This window comes from Nannospalax galili, unplaced genomic scaffold (genome assembly GCF_000622305.1).
Source record: "Nannospalax galili isolate Female #2095 unplaced genomic scaffold, S.galili_v1.0 scaffold327, whole genome shotgun sequence".
NCBI classification, from domain to species: domain Eukaryota; kingdom Metazoa; phylum Chordata; class Mammalia; order Rodentia; family Spalacidae; genus Nannospalax; species Nannospalax galili.
The window spans coordinates 910,539-927,985 of NW_008356950.1; the positions used below are offsets into that span (position 1 = coordinate 910,539).

Sequence of the window (17,447 nt, forward strand, 5' to 3'; positions counted from 1 at the left end):
TGGTTCACCATAGTTAATTGACATGTTTCCATTGTGATCTTAGAACAAATGCTTCAGAGAAGAATCCTGGGCCTTTCTGTAACCTTTCAAGCACAAATGGCCCTGGGCAGTGGTAGTGTGTGTCTCCTTTCTGCCACACTCCAGGCTGCCATATGTGACTCCTCCTCAATGTCCAGTCTCCACTTTCCTCTCTCTTTCTTGTTGACTTCAATATCACAGAAAGCTGAAAATAAAAACAACTTAGTAAAGTATTTGGAATATCTCAGTAGACTGCTTTTAAAATTAAACAGTTTTGCCTTCATAAGCTTTTTCTGCTGAAGTCAAGGTTCAGTGCCATGCTATAAAATAAAGTTCACTATAGTTAATTAGGAATTATACTGATTTTTCCCTTGTTAGGATCATTTATTCATAGCAACCTATGATATATTGCTATGAATCAATCGAACTTTCGTTTCGTTTGATTTGTTTGCAGCACCGACTCTACCTGACTATGAAGGAATTGATGCCTCTCTGAATGAAACTGCAACCACAATCACAGTATTATTGAGACCAGCCCAAGCCAAAGGTGCACCTATCAGGTAAGAGAGGAAATAACAGTTTAAAGTAAAATCAGCCAGTGGAGAAATGTTTTCCCATGGTTGCTTAGCAACAAAGAAAGTGGTTCATTCCTAAGAGTCATTCATTTGGCAATTAATGTCAGGAATGTTTTCATTTTGTTGTGTTTCCTGGTTGTTTGTTCATTTTTCTTTTGTACAAAGTCTACAAATAAGCCTATAGTTAAGATAAAATTCTAAGGGATTTTTTGAGATATTCGTCTACTGACCCATTCACCCTTGTGATATTTAAAATTGTTGCTCCTTTTTTTTTTTTTCGTTTATTCCCATTTCACTTCATGTTCTCTGTTGTTGTCTATGTCAGAAAAGCTTTGAAGGTATTGCCAGAAACAGAATGAAGAAATAACTCGTGTGTACCACAGTGCCTCACTTATGAATAATTTCACATGAATGACTGAAACAAGAGGAAATAAAAGCAGAATAGTTACAAAAAGCAAAGCTTCAGTGACCTTTCTAATCTTGGATTTCTCCTTAGCAGAAATTCCACAATAAATATTAAAGTTCAGCTTAATATTTCCTTTATCTTTCTATATTGAAATCTCTCACATTACCTAATTCTTCTAATCTTTCAGAAAATTCTGAGCCATATCATTTTGGGAGATTAGGTCAAATTACTTCAGGCTTTTAAATTTTGCACAGCTATAATTAGATGAACTTTTAAAACTAAAGCAAACTTCTACTTGATATGTAGTATGTGGATATGAGTTATGTGTTTATGATATGCAGATATATGGTAGATATGTGGGAATTTTTTTAATCCAACGTCTATAATAAAATGAAGGCACCAAATTCAGTGCAGATACTCCAGAATTGAGTCATCTAGTGCTGTTTATATATTTTTCTTTAAAAAATTAATCTTTGTTCTCTGTATAAAATGAATACACTTGACCTGATGGAAACTGAGGTCTAATGTCACTAGAGTTCTACAAACACTTTTTCTTAATTAAAAATACGTTGATTAAAGAAGGTGAGTCTTAAAGAAAAGCCTTAATTCCCATCTGGCTAAAACTCAGGGGACTACGACCACATTATGGAAAAAGAGAGATGGTTAAGTGTGCTTGTAACATAAATACTTACAAAGCACCAGCTACTTGAAAATTCAAAGTCAGTGTATAGTGCTACTCCTGAATCAGTGATCTGTGAGTGAATTTGATTGCTAATGTGAAGGAGAAAAAGAAAATGCCACACTCCACATCTTTCTCTATTGACAAGTAATCACGGTCATTCACATGTTCTTACCTGTGAGGAAGTACTTAGTAGATGTTCAGTCTGCCAATGCTGTGTAAATAAGCTGTGGGATTGTAAGATAAGTACTCGGATTTATCTTTTAAAAGTTAGTTGAGTGAATTCAGCCTTACTTTATGTAAACTGCATACATAGTGTGTTATTTTCATATCCCTATGCAAATAGCTTATATGATTAACTCTTCGTTCACTTAAATTTTTTCTCATAAACTTTTATCATGTATTAGGTTGGCATTGTAAACCAAAGACAAAATGACCACAAGGAACCACAGTGTCTTTTGTTTTTCCAAATTTGTCAGGGTACCAGAGGTATCTAAACTTGTAGATTCCATGCTTTCAGGTGCTGTTCAGGACTTCTGTAATTTTTCTACATTTTTAGATGAAAAGTCTTTCTTCTCCCTTGTTTACCCTTCTGTATCACATGATTTCTAACCACCAAGAACTCATATAGTCTAGTGATTGTACAAAAATAATCCTTAATAGTCATTTATCTTTCTGACTTGATTTATTCTTCTTTGTATCTGTTCGCAAGACATTTGACCATTTCTGAATTTGAGCCCAGTGACTGAACCCCAAATTATACAGTGTAGGAGACTAGTGCTCAGAAAATAAGCTAAGGGGCTGGAGAGGTGGCTCAGTGGGTAAGAGTGCCTGGTGTCAAGCAAGAGACCCTGATTTTGAGTTATCAGCAACTCACGTGAAAAGTGGTATGGCCACATGGGTGATGGAGAATTATGGATTCCTGGAGCTTATTGGCCAGCCAGTCTGATGGAAATGATGAGCTTTGGGTTCAGTGAGAAATTTGGTCTCAAAAATAAGATGGAAAGCAACAGAGAGTGACACTAGATGCCCTCCTGAGAGCCACATGGTACACAGCAATGCATACCTGCACACATTTGTGTTCAAAAACTGCATGTACACTCAAAATATGCTTGTATACTAGAGTACTAGAACATGAAATAATAATAATGTAAATATGGCACTTTCTAAATGAATGTTGTTAAAAGGAAAACACTGATTTTTTCTAACATTCTCATATTTCTTTGCACAGCTGACCTGCAGGTAGAGCAAGATGGCAATACTAAGCTTTTGTAGACAGACAATTTGGCCTTTGTTGAGGTTTTTGGACTCTGCCTCTTTTACTTTTGGAAACTTCCAGTAGGTAGTGCTACCTCCTTGTCCTTGGACCACCTTCCTGCCTTCAATCAACCAAATAATAACTGGGGTCTTATCATGTGGTGATCTAGTCCAGTGTCCTAATTGTTTTTAAAGTGAAAGCCCCCAATCTATGGATCCTGCCCTGCCTTTCAGCTTTTCTTAAAACTTTTAACTGTCCACTGTTTCTTTATTCTAAGTCACTCTGGCAGAGTCTCTCTTCTGGGAGATTTTGCTGTCATTTACTTTGTCTGTGGCCCTAAAATTCCAAATGTCTTTGCATCCAGTTAACCATATAACATCCCACTGTCCTCTGATGTTGACCCTAAATATTGGGTTCCACCTTCCCCTTTTACATCTGTAGCCCCTGTTGGCCTGCATTTCACCATCCATTTGTCCCAACTACAGTAGAAATGGATGTTCTTCTACACTGGATCATCTTAATGTGAAATATGCTCCCTTTTCTAAACTCTCTTGTAGTAACTGAGAAATCCTTCTTATACAGAGCTTGTATATTGATTTTAGCTTAGTTTTATTAAGATAACTAAAACTAACACTAGTTTCTATATATTTGTAGATTCCATAGCAATCCATATATGCTGTGTGTATTTGGAATAGAAATTCACCTAAGGCGATCCAGAATGTGGGGTGACAGACTCAGTGACTGATTATGAAGCCATAACAGCTGAAAGAGAATGTGGGACAAGAGCTGGATTTTTAAGGAATGGGAGAAATGAGGTTGGCCAAGGTTTGTTTTACGTAAAGCTGGAGACTTTGGAGAAGAGAAGGGACTATGGGCTTTCCAAGAGATCGCAAAGCAGATTCTGGGACATATGATATAGCATGGTATGTTCTAGCACAGCAAGTAGTTCAGGTCATTGAGGTTGTCTGTTGGTGAACTGTTAGACCCGGAAGCTGGAGAGGTAGTGAGGTCCAGAGAGAGAGGAAATGTTAATTGCCAGCTTGAAAACTGAAGGTGACCACAGGACTGAAGCAGCAACTGCCATGGATAATATTGCAGTTTAGAGAGATTACACATGGAAAGTAGACTGAGGCTAATTCAGACTGAGGTAACCTGGTCCCAGTGAGCAGTCCTCACGGGTCATATCAACACAGTAGCAATGGAAGTAAAGGCACAGTTACATGCCTTATACAGATCAGATGCATAAAGCTAAGAGGGAAGAGAGATATAGCACCTTTGGGAGTGAGAGACCACCAAGAGAAAAATCAACTATGACTTCAAAGTCTGGTCTTCAACATGATCGAGCAAGAGTTAATAGTTTCACTATCAGTACCCCAAATCAAAAATGTATGTTTTGGGGCTGGAGAGAGATGGCTCAGCAATTAAGGGCACTGGCTGCTCTTCCAGAGGAGCTGAGTTTGTTTCTTGCGTCCACATGGCTTCTGACAACTGTTCCCAACACCAGTTCCAGGAGATCCAGTGCCCTCTTCTGTTCTCTATGGGCATTGAATCAACATGGTGCACTTACATACATGCAGGCAAAACACTCATACACATAAAATAAAAATAAATAATAAATAAATAAAAATTTTAGATGCATGTTTTTTTCCAAAAATTGTGGTTACTTTGTGTCTTTTGTCTGCCTTACCAACATTTACAACAAGAGATCATGATGTGTGCAGAAGCAGTAAGAAGCACCTCAGTAAAGACTCATTCTAAACTGTCAAGTGCTCAGCAGCACCAACCCTTCTGCCTTCTGTTTTACCCACCAAGCCTGCCTAGGGCCGTGCAGTATGTGCAGTTCAGTCCTGACATGTGTGGTTCTTCAACAGCTTTTAAAAATTTCATCATTCTGAAGATGGAAAGTTGATGCCCGACTTACCTAGAGCTTTGAATCTCACCACCTTTGTGTGATCTATCCTTATAACAGTCGCTTGACAGTTACCACCATGACTCTTCGTGACTATACCTCACAATTAGGGTAAATGTCACCATGACTCATCATGACTGTATCTCACAATTAGGGTAAATGTTATAGAACACACAATTTCTCTTAATCCTTTTTCTAATCAACAGAATATTTATAAGCATGCAGATTTCTTTTGTCCTGAGGCTTAGTTTATAACAAGGTGTCATATATGAATGTATATTTCATTTCAGAATTTTCCAAATACAAACTCTATATTTTAGGCTCACAAAAAAGCTATCCATTCTAGTGTTATTTTATTTTGTGGGTATAATCTAATTTTGCACCTAAGTAGCATATATTTTAGTAAGGAAATTAGGGTATAGTCACAATATAGTTAAAACCAGCATTCATCTTAAATTTAAAAAAGGAATTGCCTAATATTTCAAGTCCAGTGAGAATATAACATAATTACAGATCAAAATATAGAAGTAATTCAGCCTGACCTTGTATGTCAGTGGTCTTTGGCTTACTCAGTCCCACACAGAGTTTCAGTTGTAGTGCCACCAGATCGTCTGCCTGCAGAATAGTGTGCTTCGCCCCACAAGTTTGAAGAGGGCAAATAACTCTACCTGGTTGCCCTATTCACTATCTTACACAAAAGCCTTACTGAAATCCAAATAACAATGCCTTAAAATTTAAGCACAGATGAACATAATCTTTTTGTGACATTTTCTGAACATAAGGTCAGTGGCCCAGTTTAATCATATAAAGGGCATTTTAATTTTATGTTTATGCTGCAGACTAGCACTTAGAGTTATATCTCCCAGAAAAAGAAGGGGATGTGCCCTTCCTGTTTTCCAGTGGATAAATGATGGAGTGCTAGTTGACAGCTTTCTTCTTTCTTAAGGAGAAACCTTGAGCAAGAACCATCCAACATAGCCACTCAGGAATACCCAACCCACTGGCAACGTGATATAATAAATGTTGGTTGTGTTAAGTCACTGGATTTTAGTGTAATTTATTATACAGGAAGAAATAACTAGGAAACATACTCATGTTACTGAAATCTGCCATTCTGCCAGGTTTCTACTCACAGGGCACTTTATCACGAGTGGCTCTCTTACCCTCCCAGTGCAAGCAGCACTCTCCAGTCCTATCCTTCTCTGTCTCATTCATCCACTCTGTCTGTCTTCAGAGTAATTCTTCCTTCCTCACATATCATGTATTTTTTTGTATTATTTACATCTTTCTAGAAGGTTAGCTTCTCAATAGACTTTCACTAAAGTTTAAGACGTCAGCACTTAAAATATTTCACCTGTATATTACAGGTATTTAATCAACACTTGGTGTATGACCGAGTGGACACTAAAGTTGAAAACTGTGATAGCCATTGTCTTTCATGGTCTGTAATCTAATAAAGGAAAGACATGTTTGCAACACAGTTTATGACAGTATAACCAGACTGTGTTCATAATGTACCATGTTCATGGTACACACAATACTTATTATTAAGGCAGTGATTCCTGGCCCTCTTTTAGTCCCAGAATTTCTGAGGATAGCCCTGAATGTTCTAACAGTGTGGCTATGGCATTGTGACTGATGCCCCTGAATTAAGAGTTAGACTGAAAAGGCTAAGTGTGGGCATGACTTCTACCTCAGTTCCCTCCACCTCAAAGCATGGCTCTAGAAGACAAATATGGAGGGGGAAAAGCAATCAGAGAATGATTCATGGCAAAAGTGGAGAAATTAGGTAAGGAGGGTCAAGGAAGCCCTGGGCCTTCCTCATCCAGTGGATAATACATATATCAGGAAGTAGTGAGACAAAGATTAAGGATGTAGGGCAAGGGATGTGGTATGGTACTAACCCAGTATAAAGTACAGAGATAGACTTGTGAAATGATGGAAGAATGGAAAGACATGACATGCTAGAAGATGGAAGGAGATTACAGTGAAGATGGACTTGTTAAAGTGAATGCCTGGATTTTGAGTCATCCTTGTTTCAGTAGCTGATAAGTTCTTTGCAGAAATAGAAAACAATGGGTTTCAAGTATAAGCAGTGACTTTTGGGTTTAAGGAATGAATAGATGGAGAGCAGGGTATGTTTTGGTAATCGGGGGTTATAGTTGACATGATCGTCAAAATGCCTTCAGTAGGACAGATCAGCGGTGGCGATGGGAAAGGATCTTGGGAAGTCTTGTTTTTACAAGGAATAGTAAAACTTTGGAGCTGGGGGATTTCTCCTGAAACTTTAAGGAGAGATGCTAGATTAAAATGAGGTGATTTATATACTATTGTATAATTTGTTATTTTGCATTCAGTAAGAGTTTGTATAACCTGAAACTATAACTGTATTCACAGAGGATTTACTTAGTAATGGGCTTTTTTTTTTTTTTAAATCCCAAGCAGACTGTTACAGGTAATTTTAGTTCCAGCGCCACAGTTATAAGCATTAAATCAGGAAAACTATCTATTTACTATGTGTATCATATATTTGCTGAGCAACAGCAAATCTGCTTCTGCTTTCTCAGCCTCGAAACCAAGGAGGGGGCCAAGTACTTCAACCTCCCGCCAAAACTAAAAGTGACTTCTACCAATGTTTGATCAAATTTTACTGTAGTATTCAATGTCACTTTTAATTTTTAAGCATAAAGAAATCGTATTTGAGTATTCAATAAAGACTCGTAATACTTATATATTGATTTTTTTTTTTATTTTGAGACAGGGTCTACCTTCAGACCCTGTTAGTCTGGAACTCTCTATGTAGACCAGGCTGGCCTCAATATCACAGATATCCACCTGCTCTGCCTCCTATGTACTAGGATTGAAAGTCTACCTCACTACACCCAGCTCTTGTATATTGATTTTAATTTAATTATAGTAATATTTTAAACTTTTAATTGTAAAGAATGGAAAATATGCAAACTTGGTTAAAATACTTTATAAAATAAATATAAATATTTTGTAAAATACTAAAATAAAAACATTAAGGTTTGTGGAATATTTTTAATTACTCAAATTTCAAGTTCTAATAATACTTTAATCTTAAGTTTAGATAACTACCATAAAATAATTAGAAAACCTTAAGAAAGTAAAAGCACAGGCCCATTTCATATTATCTGTCAAATCACACCTAATTTGACTTTTCATATTTTCTCTCCTTTGGTTAATTTGAATTGACAAGAAAGAATTGAGCAAGGATAAAAATCAGAGTTTTTAAAATGGGACTATGTGGTTGAGGAACACCCTCTCCAGTAGAACAGTGGAGAAAAATATTTCTTTTGACCATGAATCTTATCATCAGTTGTTTGGAGTTCTGTCTAAAGTTCAGTTATATTTCTCCTAGTGGTTTTTGATTATTTTGATAGCTACCTTATACTGCATGCACTTTTAAAGAATTTACTGTGATTATAATTAACTCCATACAGATAATACACAGGCTTCCGCAGTGTGTGTGAAGAAGGAAATAGATGCACAGAGGGTATGCCTTGAGGAAGTGATTAAAGTCTGAGCCCATTAATAACAGTAAAGTGCCATCAGAGGTCTTTGGCCAGTGTTGTTCCGTTGAAAGACACTTTTCACTTTTCTAGGGTGCTGACTGGGTATCATGCTGCAGGGAGTGGGGAGGATTGTCAGTCACCGTGTGGGTGCTGAGAACTGAACCTAGGTCCTCTGCAAGAGCAGCAAGTGCTCTTAACCACTAAGCCGTCTCTCTAGCCCCAACAGTAGAACCCTGGAAATTTAAAAATAGAAAAGCAAATGGAAGGCTGGTAAGGACCTCCCACCTCTGCATCTCTGTTGTGTATGTGACACCATCTGATCCCTAATTAGTTATTGAATGAAGTGAATGAAAGGTTGAATGGATGTAAAATCAGGAAGAAAACTAATTGAGAAAATTCTCATATTCAAATAGAATTTTTGAGGCAAAACAAGTCATTTCATGTGGAAAGAAAATAAGTGCTTTGGATATGTCCTAACTAAGTAAAAACATCACCAATAAAATGCACAAGCAATTTGTTCATTCTACAAATGCCTAGTTAAATGCCCATTAAACTGTTTGAAACCATACTTGAATATAAAATTAAATGACTCCTATATCAGCTTATAGAGTAAATGCAGTTGAGATTGAAAAATATCCAGAAACTGAGCTGAGCATTACATAAAGAAATACTTCTCTCAGCAGGGCAGAGAGTCTAGAGTGAGAGGGGGCTAGAGAGAGATCTAGTTATCTCATCTTGCTTTCTATCTGATTTCATTCAAGGCACAAGGAATAATTTAGGCATTATTCTTGGAAGCAAGCTTTCTGAAGAATTTTTATGTGTATATTTCTCAACTTTACACTGCTAGGACAAAATTCAGGGTGGATGAAACAACCTAGATTTATTTTTCACAGCTCTAAAGGCTGGGAAGTCCAAGGTCAGTGTTCTAGAAAAGTCAGTCTTTGTTGAGACCAGATCACTCTTCTCCAAGTACCATCATATGGCAGAAGAAGGGTAGGGTCCACATATATGAACTGCGCAAAAGGGTCATAAACATTCAGTTCGTAACCCAAGAAGGAAAAAAGTAAGACTTACAGTATAACGTTTAATGAAAGCTCGGTTTTTCTTTACCTCTGCTTCTCGGTAGTAACAAGATACACTTCATTTTTGTATGATCTTTATCAAGTAAATAAAGTGTATAGTAAAGATTAAGGACCATGTTAATAGGGTATTATACGTATACACAGAAATTCTTCTGAATTTATATATCATATAGAAACATCCCTAACTTTAAATTTTCTCTTTAATTGGAAATAATGCCAAATCTTAACACTTAATCCAAGCTATTGATTTTTATCTGGGGTGGACCCAGATCAAGAGTCTTAGGTACAGACTGTTCCTTTCCTTCCTTTTCTCTTGCCCAGTAGCACTTTGCTTTGCCCCAGTAAATTTGGAGACCTACAGCCTATCTTGAAGATTTCCTAATTAACATTTAATCCAAAATGTTAAAACAGGAAAATGAAGTATAAAATATGTCATTTTAATGGCGTTAGTTGAGATTGAATGTACACCAGATCTTCTAGATGTGTAGGCTATTTAAGAAATTTATTTTTCAAAGATTAGTTTGAATTATTAATACAGATAGATAATTGTCATTATTGTTCATTAAAGTCAGAGCATCAAGTTAGATTTATCTTAGAATGTGTATCTATGAATTTTTGTATGTGGATGTATACACAGGATATGAAAGCAAGTAACATAAATATGAATTATAAATTAAAAATAAAATAAGGGCTAGGCTTCCTTAACATAGCGTATATCAACTCTGATCATTCCTTCTTTGTTTCTTGGGCTATGCGTGCATATTTCCTAAACTTGAGGTTGGCAAGTGCTTGTTCCATGGATACCTCAGAGACCATGTGTCTCACCAGTATCATCCTTACAAATTTAGTGCCCCAACTTGGCAGAGGTAGAGTACAGTACAGTGTTTATAACTTGGAATAGCATACATTTCTGCCTTTGTTACTTGTTCAAATCTCAATCCCTGGCATTAATATAATTTCTGTTCCCGCTGAAAAGAGGAGATAGATAATAACCTCTCAGTGTCTCAACAATATTTTAATGCGAACATAAATGCTTATTTAGGGAGAAAGTAAAATTTTATTTATAAATTAAGTAGAATCCTTTCTTTGACTATATAAAGGGCTTTCACATCTAAGATACAGCAGTTTGTTTTTATATTTAAATTAGAATTTTAAACTCGATCTTACATTGTTTTCAGTTCATTTTTCTAATATCTCAGTTCTCTCTGCCTCTCTCTGCCCCTCTCTCTCTCACACATCTTTCTAGAAGTTTCTTAAGGAAAACTCTATTCCTGTCCTTCTTGAGATCTATTGAATAACAGCTGTTTTCCCTCTGGAAAGAACAGAAGGAACACACTTGCTAAAAGATTCTCAAGATTTTACATGGAACTCCACACAGCTTACTTGTACTGAATTTAAACAACCTCTCAAAATGCATTTCTCTACAATTTTCATGAATTCTAAAATATACTAATTTTCTTACATTAAATGTATGTGCACTACATTAATAATGATATGTTTTCTAGATATACTTGACCTAAATTTTGTTTCCATGGGGCATTTTCCATAAAAGAAGAATATTATTAACCTGGGACTTTGAGAAACTTATAAAGAATAATTATGAGAGAACTTTATTCAAAGTGTCAGTATTTCCTTTTATTTCCTCTATAACATAACAGCTATGGTAGGAAAGTTATAAGATGTTTAAGAAAAGGATTAGAAGTTCAGGTTGGCACTTTAATAGGCCAAACCCCATCTGTTTCTCCAATTTGTAACATTTTATTATTAACAACTCCAGAAGAAGGAGATGATCTATTTCCATGGTGGGGACAGATTTCTGTCCATCTGTGCCCGCCTTGTTGCATGGACACTTGTACTTTGGATCTGTGTAGCTCTGAGCCAGTGGAGATGCCCAGGCAAGGTCAGGAGGTGGAGAAGCCTGTCCACGCCTGTGACAGCCACAGTCTGTAGCTTCCACTCTCTCCTGGAGGCTGTCATTCTGCTGTGCCTTGGAGCTGGGTCTTCTCTCCTAGCCTTTCTAAAGAAAACATTGACTTTTTATGTTTCAAAATATCAGACAAAGAACTTTATCGCTGATGTGACTCTGGTTAATGCCAGGGTCCTTATTAGAATGGCTTATTTCTCAACCTTTGAAAATGTGAACTGCTTTCTGGTGGTTTCTCTCCCTTTTTTTGGTTTCTTAATAACGCCGATGTTGAGAGGAACAAAATGCATGACAAACAGTTTTATGACTAAGAGGCTGAATGCTGGATTGCTGGGGTTAATGTGCACTTTAGGTGTGAGATGGCTCAGCGGTTAAGAGCACTGACTGCTGTTGCAAAGGTGCATTGAGATGCACCCTCTACATTTTGAACACCTTCTTCTTTTTTCCAGCATTTTAATATCTCTAATTTCTAAGTGTGCATGATTTATTTTTTCTTTTCCCCATAGTGCTTACCAAATTGTTGTAGAGGAACTGCACCCCCATAGGACCAAGCGAGAAGCTGGGGCCATGGAGTGCTACCAGGTTCCTGTCACATACCAGACCGCCCTGAGCGGGGGTGCACCCTATTACTTTGCTGCAGAACTGCCCCCAGGGAATCTCCCTGAGCCCGCTCCCTTCACCGTGGGTGACAACAGGACCTATCAAGGCTTTTGGAACCCCCCTCTGGCTCCTCGAAAAGGATACAACATCTATTTCCAGGCAATGAGCAGTGTGGAGAAGGTGAGCTTCTAAGACTGATTTTTTTTTTCTTGGTCTGAAGTAAAGTGTCATATTTTATAAACATTCGGTAGCCTTTGTCAAGGAAAAAAAAAATTGAAAAGAAAGGAAAATAAAATGGCTGTGTAGGGGTGTTCCCATGTGCGGGTTGGGGCTGATGGAAGGGCTCAGGCTCCATGCCAGGAACATTTCATAAGATCCCTGTTTCCTAGTAACTGCTGCTTCTTGCGCTGTCTTCAGGAAAGCCCACAGTGCAACTGTGAGTAAAATGATTTGAAAAGGTGGGTGTGCTGATGCCAGGACTCCACCCACAGTAAATTTCCAGTATTGTTCCTCCTCCTTTGCTCAGTAGTGGCATGCTTCACAAGATTAAATTTACTGCAGGATAAACAGAATACACATTCTACAATGGTCTAATAAACCCTTATAAACTTTTCAGGGGGCACAAGCCAAAGAGTAAATAACAAGTAGCAATCCTCTGATTACAAAGTGTTAGGACTCCTGTGGTACAACCGACAGAACCTAAACAGAAGGCTGCCTGGGCAGACCAGTTGCTGTGCCCTTACAGAAGTCGGCTGGCCGTGTCTCTGGCTGCCCCTCCTTTTCCCATTTTGGACACAGTTGCTTTTGAGCACTGCTGCTGATCCCAAATGAATATTGAAGAGGAAAACACAACAGGACAGATGTGGAGAAACAACCTAGCCTTTTGCACCTCATGCTGTTCTCTTTGAAACATTTTCTTTCCTAAAACTTATTTTATTTTTATTTATTTATATTTCAGCAGCGAGGGATAAAAAAAAATGTTGAGAACAGAAACTTGGACAATTTAAAATCCACCTTAATACTGACATTTTATGGACTTTGTAGCTACATAAGAAATGGTTGGTTTTATATAACTGAGTCTCTAAGACCTAGAAGATGGTGTGAAATATGTGACATCCAGAGCATCCATCATATTAGATCTTGGAATAGTTTAGTTAGAAGGCATACTCCCTTTCTGTTTCTACAGGTCTATGAGAACATGAGTTCTTGTTTTCACAGGAAGGCTATATCTTTTCACGTACTGGTATGGTTGGCTTACAGTATACAGGAACAAAAAATGGCAGGACCTCTTTCAGTATATACTCCAAGGGCAGAGATGATCCAGAGTTGAAGATGCTCTACTTTTCTCACTTTTTTTCCCTCTAAACTAGGATTCTTTAGATGCCACACCCACTATATTAGTTTATCTGCTGTGGCCAAATACCTGGCAAGAATCAATTCAAGTGAAAAAGGGTTTATTTCTATTTACAGTGCAGAGGGGAAGTACAGTGCAAGAAAAGGAAGTGGCAGGTCATATCCGTCCTTGGTCAGGAAGCAGAGAGCAATGAAGGATTCTGCCCTCTTCCTCTCCTTTCTAAGTTCAGAACCCCAGCCCATGGAATGCTGCCATCCACATTTTGGTTGTCTTCCTGTCTCAATTAATCTGGTCTAGTTAATCCCTCACAGACAAGCGAGAGATTGTTTCCATGGTGATTCTAAATCCCATCAAGTGACAAGACTAACCAGCATATCCACCTATATATTTTCAAAAGCACTGGTCTAATTAGGATAATCGAAACAGAACACTAGGAAAATTATTAACCCATTCTAAATACAAATAGCACACAAGAAGGAGACAGTCCTGGACTTGAGTTGTCATCTTTGGAGAGGTGAGAGTTTCCAGATAATTGTAACCATTCTGTCTGTTGTATGACAGGAGTGTTAATGAAGGTATGCTATTTATAGATGATTTCCTTGGGCAATCTTAATCAACACTACCATTTGATCAAAGTTCAGAATATCAGCAATGTATTTCATACTATTCTTGGCAAAGAGTTTTGTAATTAATATGGCTCCCACCAGCAGAGCCCGGGGATGCCTTCAGAGAGTCAACAGAGATTGCTTTTTGGAGATAAGAATCACTTTGGGCCTGTACAGGAACATGAAAAAGTCTCATGCAGCTTACTCTGAAGGTCTCAGTCACAAATAATAGAAGTATTCAAATCCTTTTTTAATTACAAATTCTTCACTGAGTGCTTTATCTTGAATAGTTTCAAAATAAGTGCTTGAGAGGGAATTTTTAAATATTTTTGTTTAACAATATATAAAGCTACTAAAGGTGGAATTACAAATGCCTCTGGTACAAATAGCCCCTTTTTCAGAAAAAAATCCTCTTCCTAGTATGTAACACAAGTTCAAGAATGAAAGACTGAGAACTGAAACAAGAGAGGCAGGTAGATACAGACCCAAGATCTCATGAAAGCAATCTATTGGAATCTTAATGACAGAATTGTGTCCATACCCGGTGGCAGAAGAAAGGAGTTGATGTGCTAAGCCATAGGTAACTATAATGTACTTGCACTTCTTCATAACTATTATGTGTTCATTGTAAGAAACAGCCCAGGTTGACAGTGACTAGGATGACATACTCTGCTGGCTTTGTAAGTGTGTCTGGGGGAGGGGGGGCACAGTTATGAGCACATGGCTATAGTCAGGTCAAGGTGGATCCATCAACCAGCTCTTCTCACTGTCTGTGAGACCTCCTCTGGCCTATTGAGTATTCATAAATACTGAAAGCACTGGATACCTATAACCTCATCACTAGGGTGGCCAAGGCAAGAGACCCAGACAAACTATAGGATAGCCAGAACAATGAAACAAGACCTTGTCAGAAAAAATGAAAAGGCAGAAACAGACAGCGGCTGAAGAACTTGTCTTATAGTGAGACCTGGGCTTGGGACTAGCTTGTGGGGACTTGTGTCTCCTGCTACCACCCCAAAACCTTAATGATTCCTGTCATTTACCTCCCTTTGTTTCTACTTTCTCTACTCTACCTGAATAGCAAGAGGTAGAAAATAACTGTTGCTTACCTTTTGTTGTTGTAATAAAACACCATGACTGAGGCAATGGGAGGAAGAGTTTATTTGGCTTACTCTTCCTGGAGGATAAGAGTCCAATGTGGAGGCATGGCAGGAGGCAGCCAGAGCAAGAAGCAGAGAGAGCAAAGTTAAAGTGAGGCAAAGTTATGAAATCTCAATGTCCACCAGTGACTGCTTCCCCCAACTAAGCAGCACCTCCCAAACCTCCCCAAACCGTGCCACCCACTGGGAGCAAAGTTCAAACACTTGAGCATGTGGCCAGCATTCTCATTCAAGCTACCACTGTAACCCTTGTTGAAAAACATTTTAATTCCTCACAGCTAAATTTAAAGGGAAAAAAAAAAAAGAAAACAAATAAATTGCATTTAAACTGCTGTGCCACATTTTGATGATGTCTCTAACAACCATCATTAAAGTCTTTAGTCATGTAGGATTCCACTGAGAGTAGTTAATATTCGGGTTTAGTTGGTCTGCAGCTATCAGGTGAAAATTAAATTTATACCTGGTACTGATTTGCATTGGCTTTGCAGGTACATATTTCTTTCTAATAGCTTAAGAAGCAACCAAAAAATGCAAACAGAAGGCCACACAACATATCTGCAGTACTAGCTTGTTTCATTACAAAATGAAAACAGATTTACATCTTAAGAAAATACTAGGAACTTTCTTAAAGTTTTTATTGTAGTTTTCAAACATTCTCTGAAATATAGAGCAAGAAAAAAATCATTTATTATTATAAATCTATGGTTATAATTCTATTTTCTAATTCTAACAGGATTTTTATAGTATTTATAATAGTTTATGAAACAGAAAATGCCACCTACATATTAATTACTCTCTTTCATTTTTACTCCACCAGGAAACTAAGACCCAATGTGTACGAATTGCTACAAAAGGTAAGAGGTTTGTTTTACTTATTATTTTTTAAACTCCACTCTCTCCTCTCCAAAATGAAAGAGCTGTGTTCTCTGCTTCAGGCTAATTAAATGTGGCGTTTCTATTACAGAGCCTTTGTAGTAGGGCCCAGTTAAACCTCCAGCCAAGTTCTCTGGCTCACTTGGGTGCCTTTAACACAAAATAGGGTCCTACCTCCCATCAACTGGTGTTTGACTGAAGGAATCTTTTTATGGGAATAAGGAGGACTTAGAAAACCTTAGACGGGCTTATTTCTGCATTTACTACCTGAGAGATCTTAGGTTGCTGATCAGTCTATTAAGAAAAACTCAGCAATAGCAGCTCAAAATAGCAAGTCACTTGCTTAAAAAACCTCTGCTACTTCATGTGATAGACAAACATGTTCAACTGTGGTCTGAGTCTAAACAGTTGGGTGAACATTTAACTTATTTTTGGTTCTAATTTAAAAAGAACAGAGCTAATTCAAAGATATATCAGCAAACATGTGGAGAACAGTTCAGCGGCATTTTAATTTCCCTTTTTGATTCAACAAATGCCCCGAAATTATGCCTGTGATGGCTAGCGATCAGAACAGTGCCTACTGACCCTACCTACCATGACTTGTTAGCTAGTTTCGAGAAGAAAAAAAAATACATACTGTCATCTTTAAATATTTGGTATTTAGCATGAGGAGAAGTTGCCTGTATCTCTGCATATAGTCCTTAATTTAAGAATGGCTGGTCCATCAAGGGAAGATCGCTGCTTTGTCTATTACAGCAAAAGAAGTAAGGAAATGCTCTCTGCATGTGTGTGTGTGTGAGCCTCCTCAGAGACTGCTCCTCCGAGTGGTTTGTTGGCAGAATTAGTTTTGGATGCAGTTTGTGAGCATAGCTGATCCACTTGGGGTAGCAGTGAATAGCCATACCCTGTTTATGTTGGCATCTTCCCTTTCATCTTTTTTTTCTCCATCTAACCATCAATCTGCTCAATTAGCATTTGTTTTTCTCTTGATTTGTGCAGGCAATAAAGACTTTTCCCTTGACTCATGAGAATAATAAAGAATCTTCACAGATGGAAAAAAACTATTTATTCTATTCAGATATTAAGATTTCTCATGATAGTTAAGAAACAATTAAGCAACCCTAATGAAAGAAAGGAGAAAAATATATGCAGAGACTTCTCGTATGTAAATAGTTCTTTTTTTTTTTTTAATTTCAAATCAAGAGTTAGAGTTTTAGAATTTAATGGCATAGCACATCAGGTATATGTTGCCAGTGTTTTTCCAGATTTATAAAACCTGTAAATGTGAAAGCACTCGTGCCAGGCTACCAGACTGAATAATGCTATATTTCTGTAATGGAAAAGAAAAGCTGAAGTGATTCTAACACTTTAAAGCTTCTTATTCATGGTCTTGCTTTTGCATGGACTACTTTGGGGTCATTTTGTCCATCTGGATATCAATAAAGGCATGTTAACAAATTTTACCTGA

At 37.5% G+C, this 17,447-nt stretch overlaps 1 protein-coding gene across 7 annotated transcripts in view; it reads left to right on the forward strand.

The window, feature by feature from the left end:
* The window catches only part of Ptprk (protein tyrosine phosphatase receptor type K), a 573,501-nt gene that overhangs the window by 450,776 nt on the left and 105,278 nt on the right, over positions 1 to 17,447 (forward strand). For all 7 annotated transcript variants that reach the window (XM_008854753.2, XM_008854752.2, XM_008854754.2 and 4 more), the window contains exons 11-13: positions 473 to 578; positions 11,894 to 12,167; positions 15,924 to 15,960. In XM_008854753.2, coding sequence (XP_008852975.1) covers positions 473 to 578; positions 11,894 to 12,167; positions 15,924 to 15,960 — 417 coding nt within the window. The remainder of the gene's footprint in view (positions 1 to 472; positions 579 to 11,893; positions 12,168 to 15,923; positions 15,961 to 17,447) is intronic.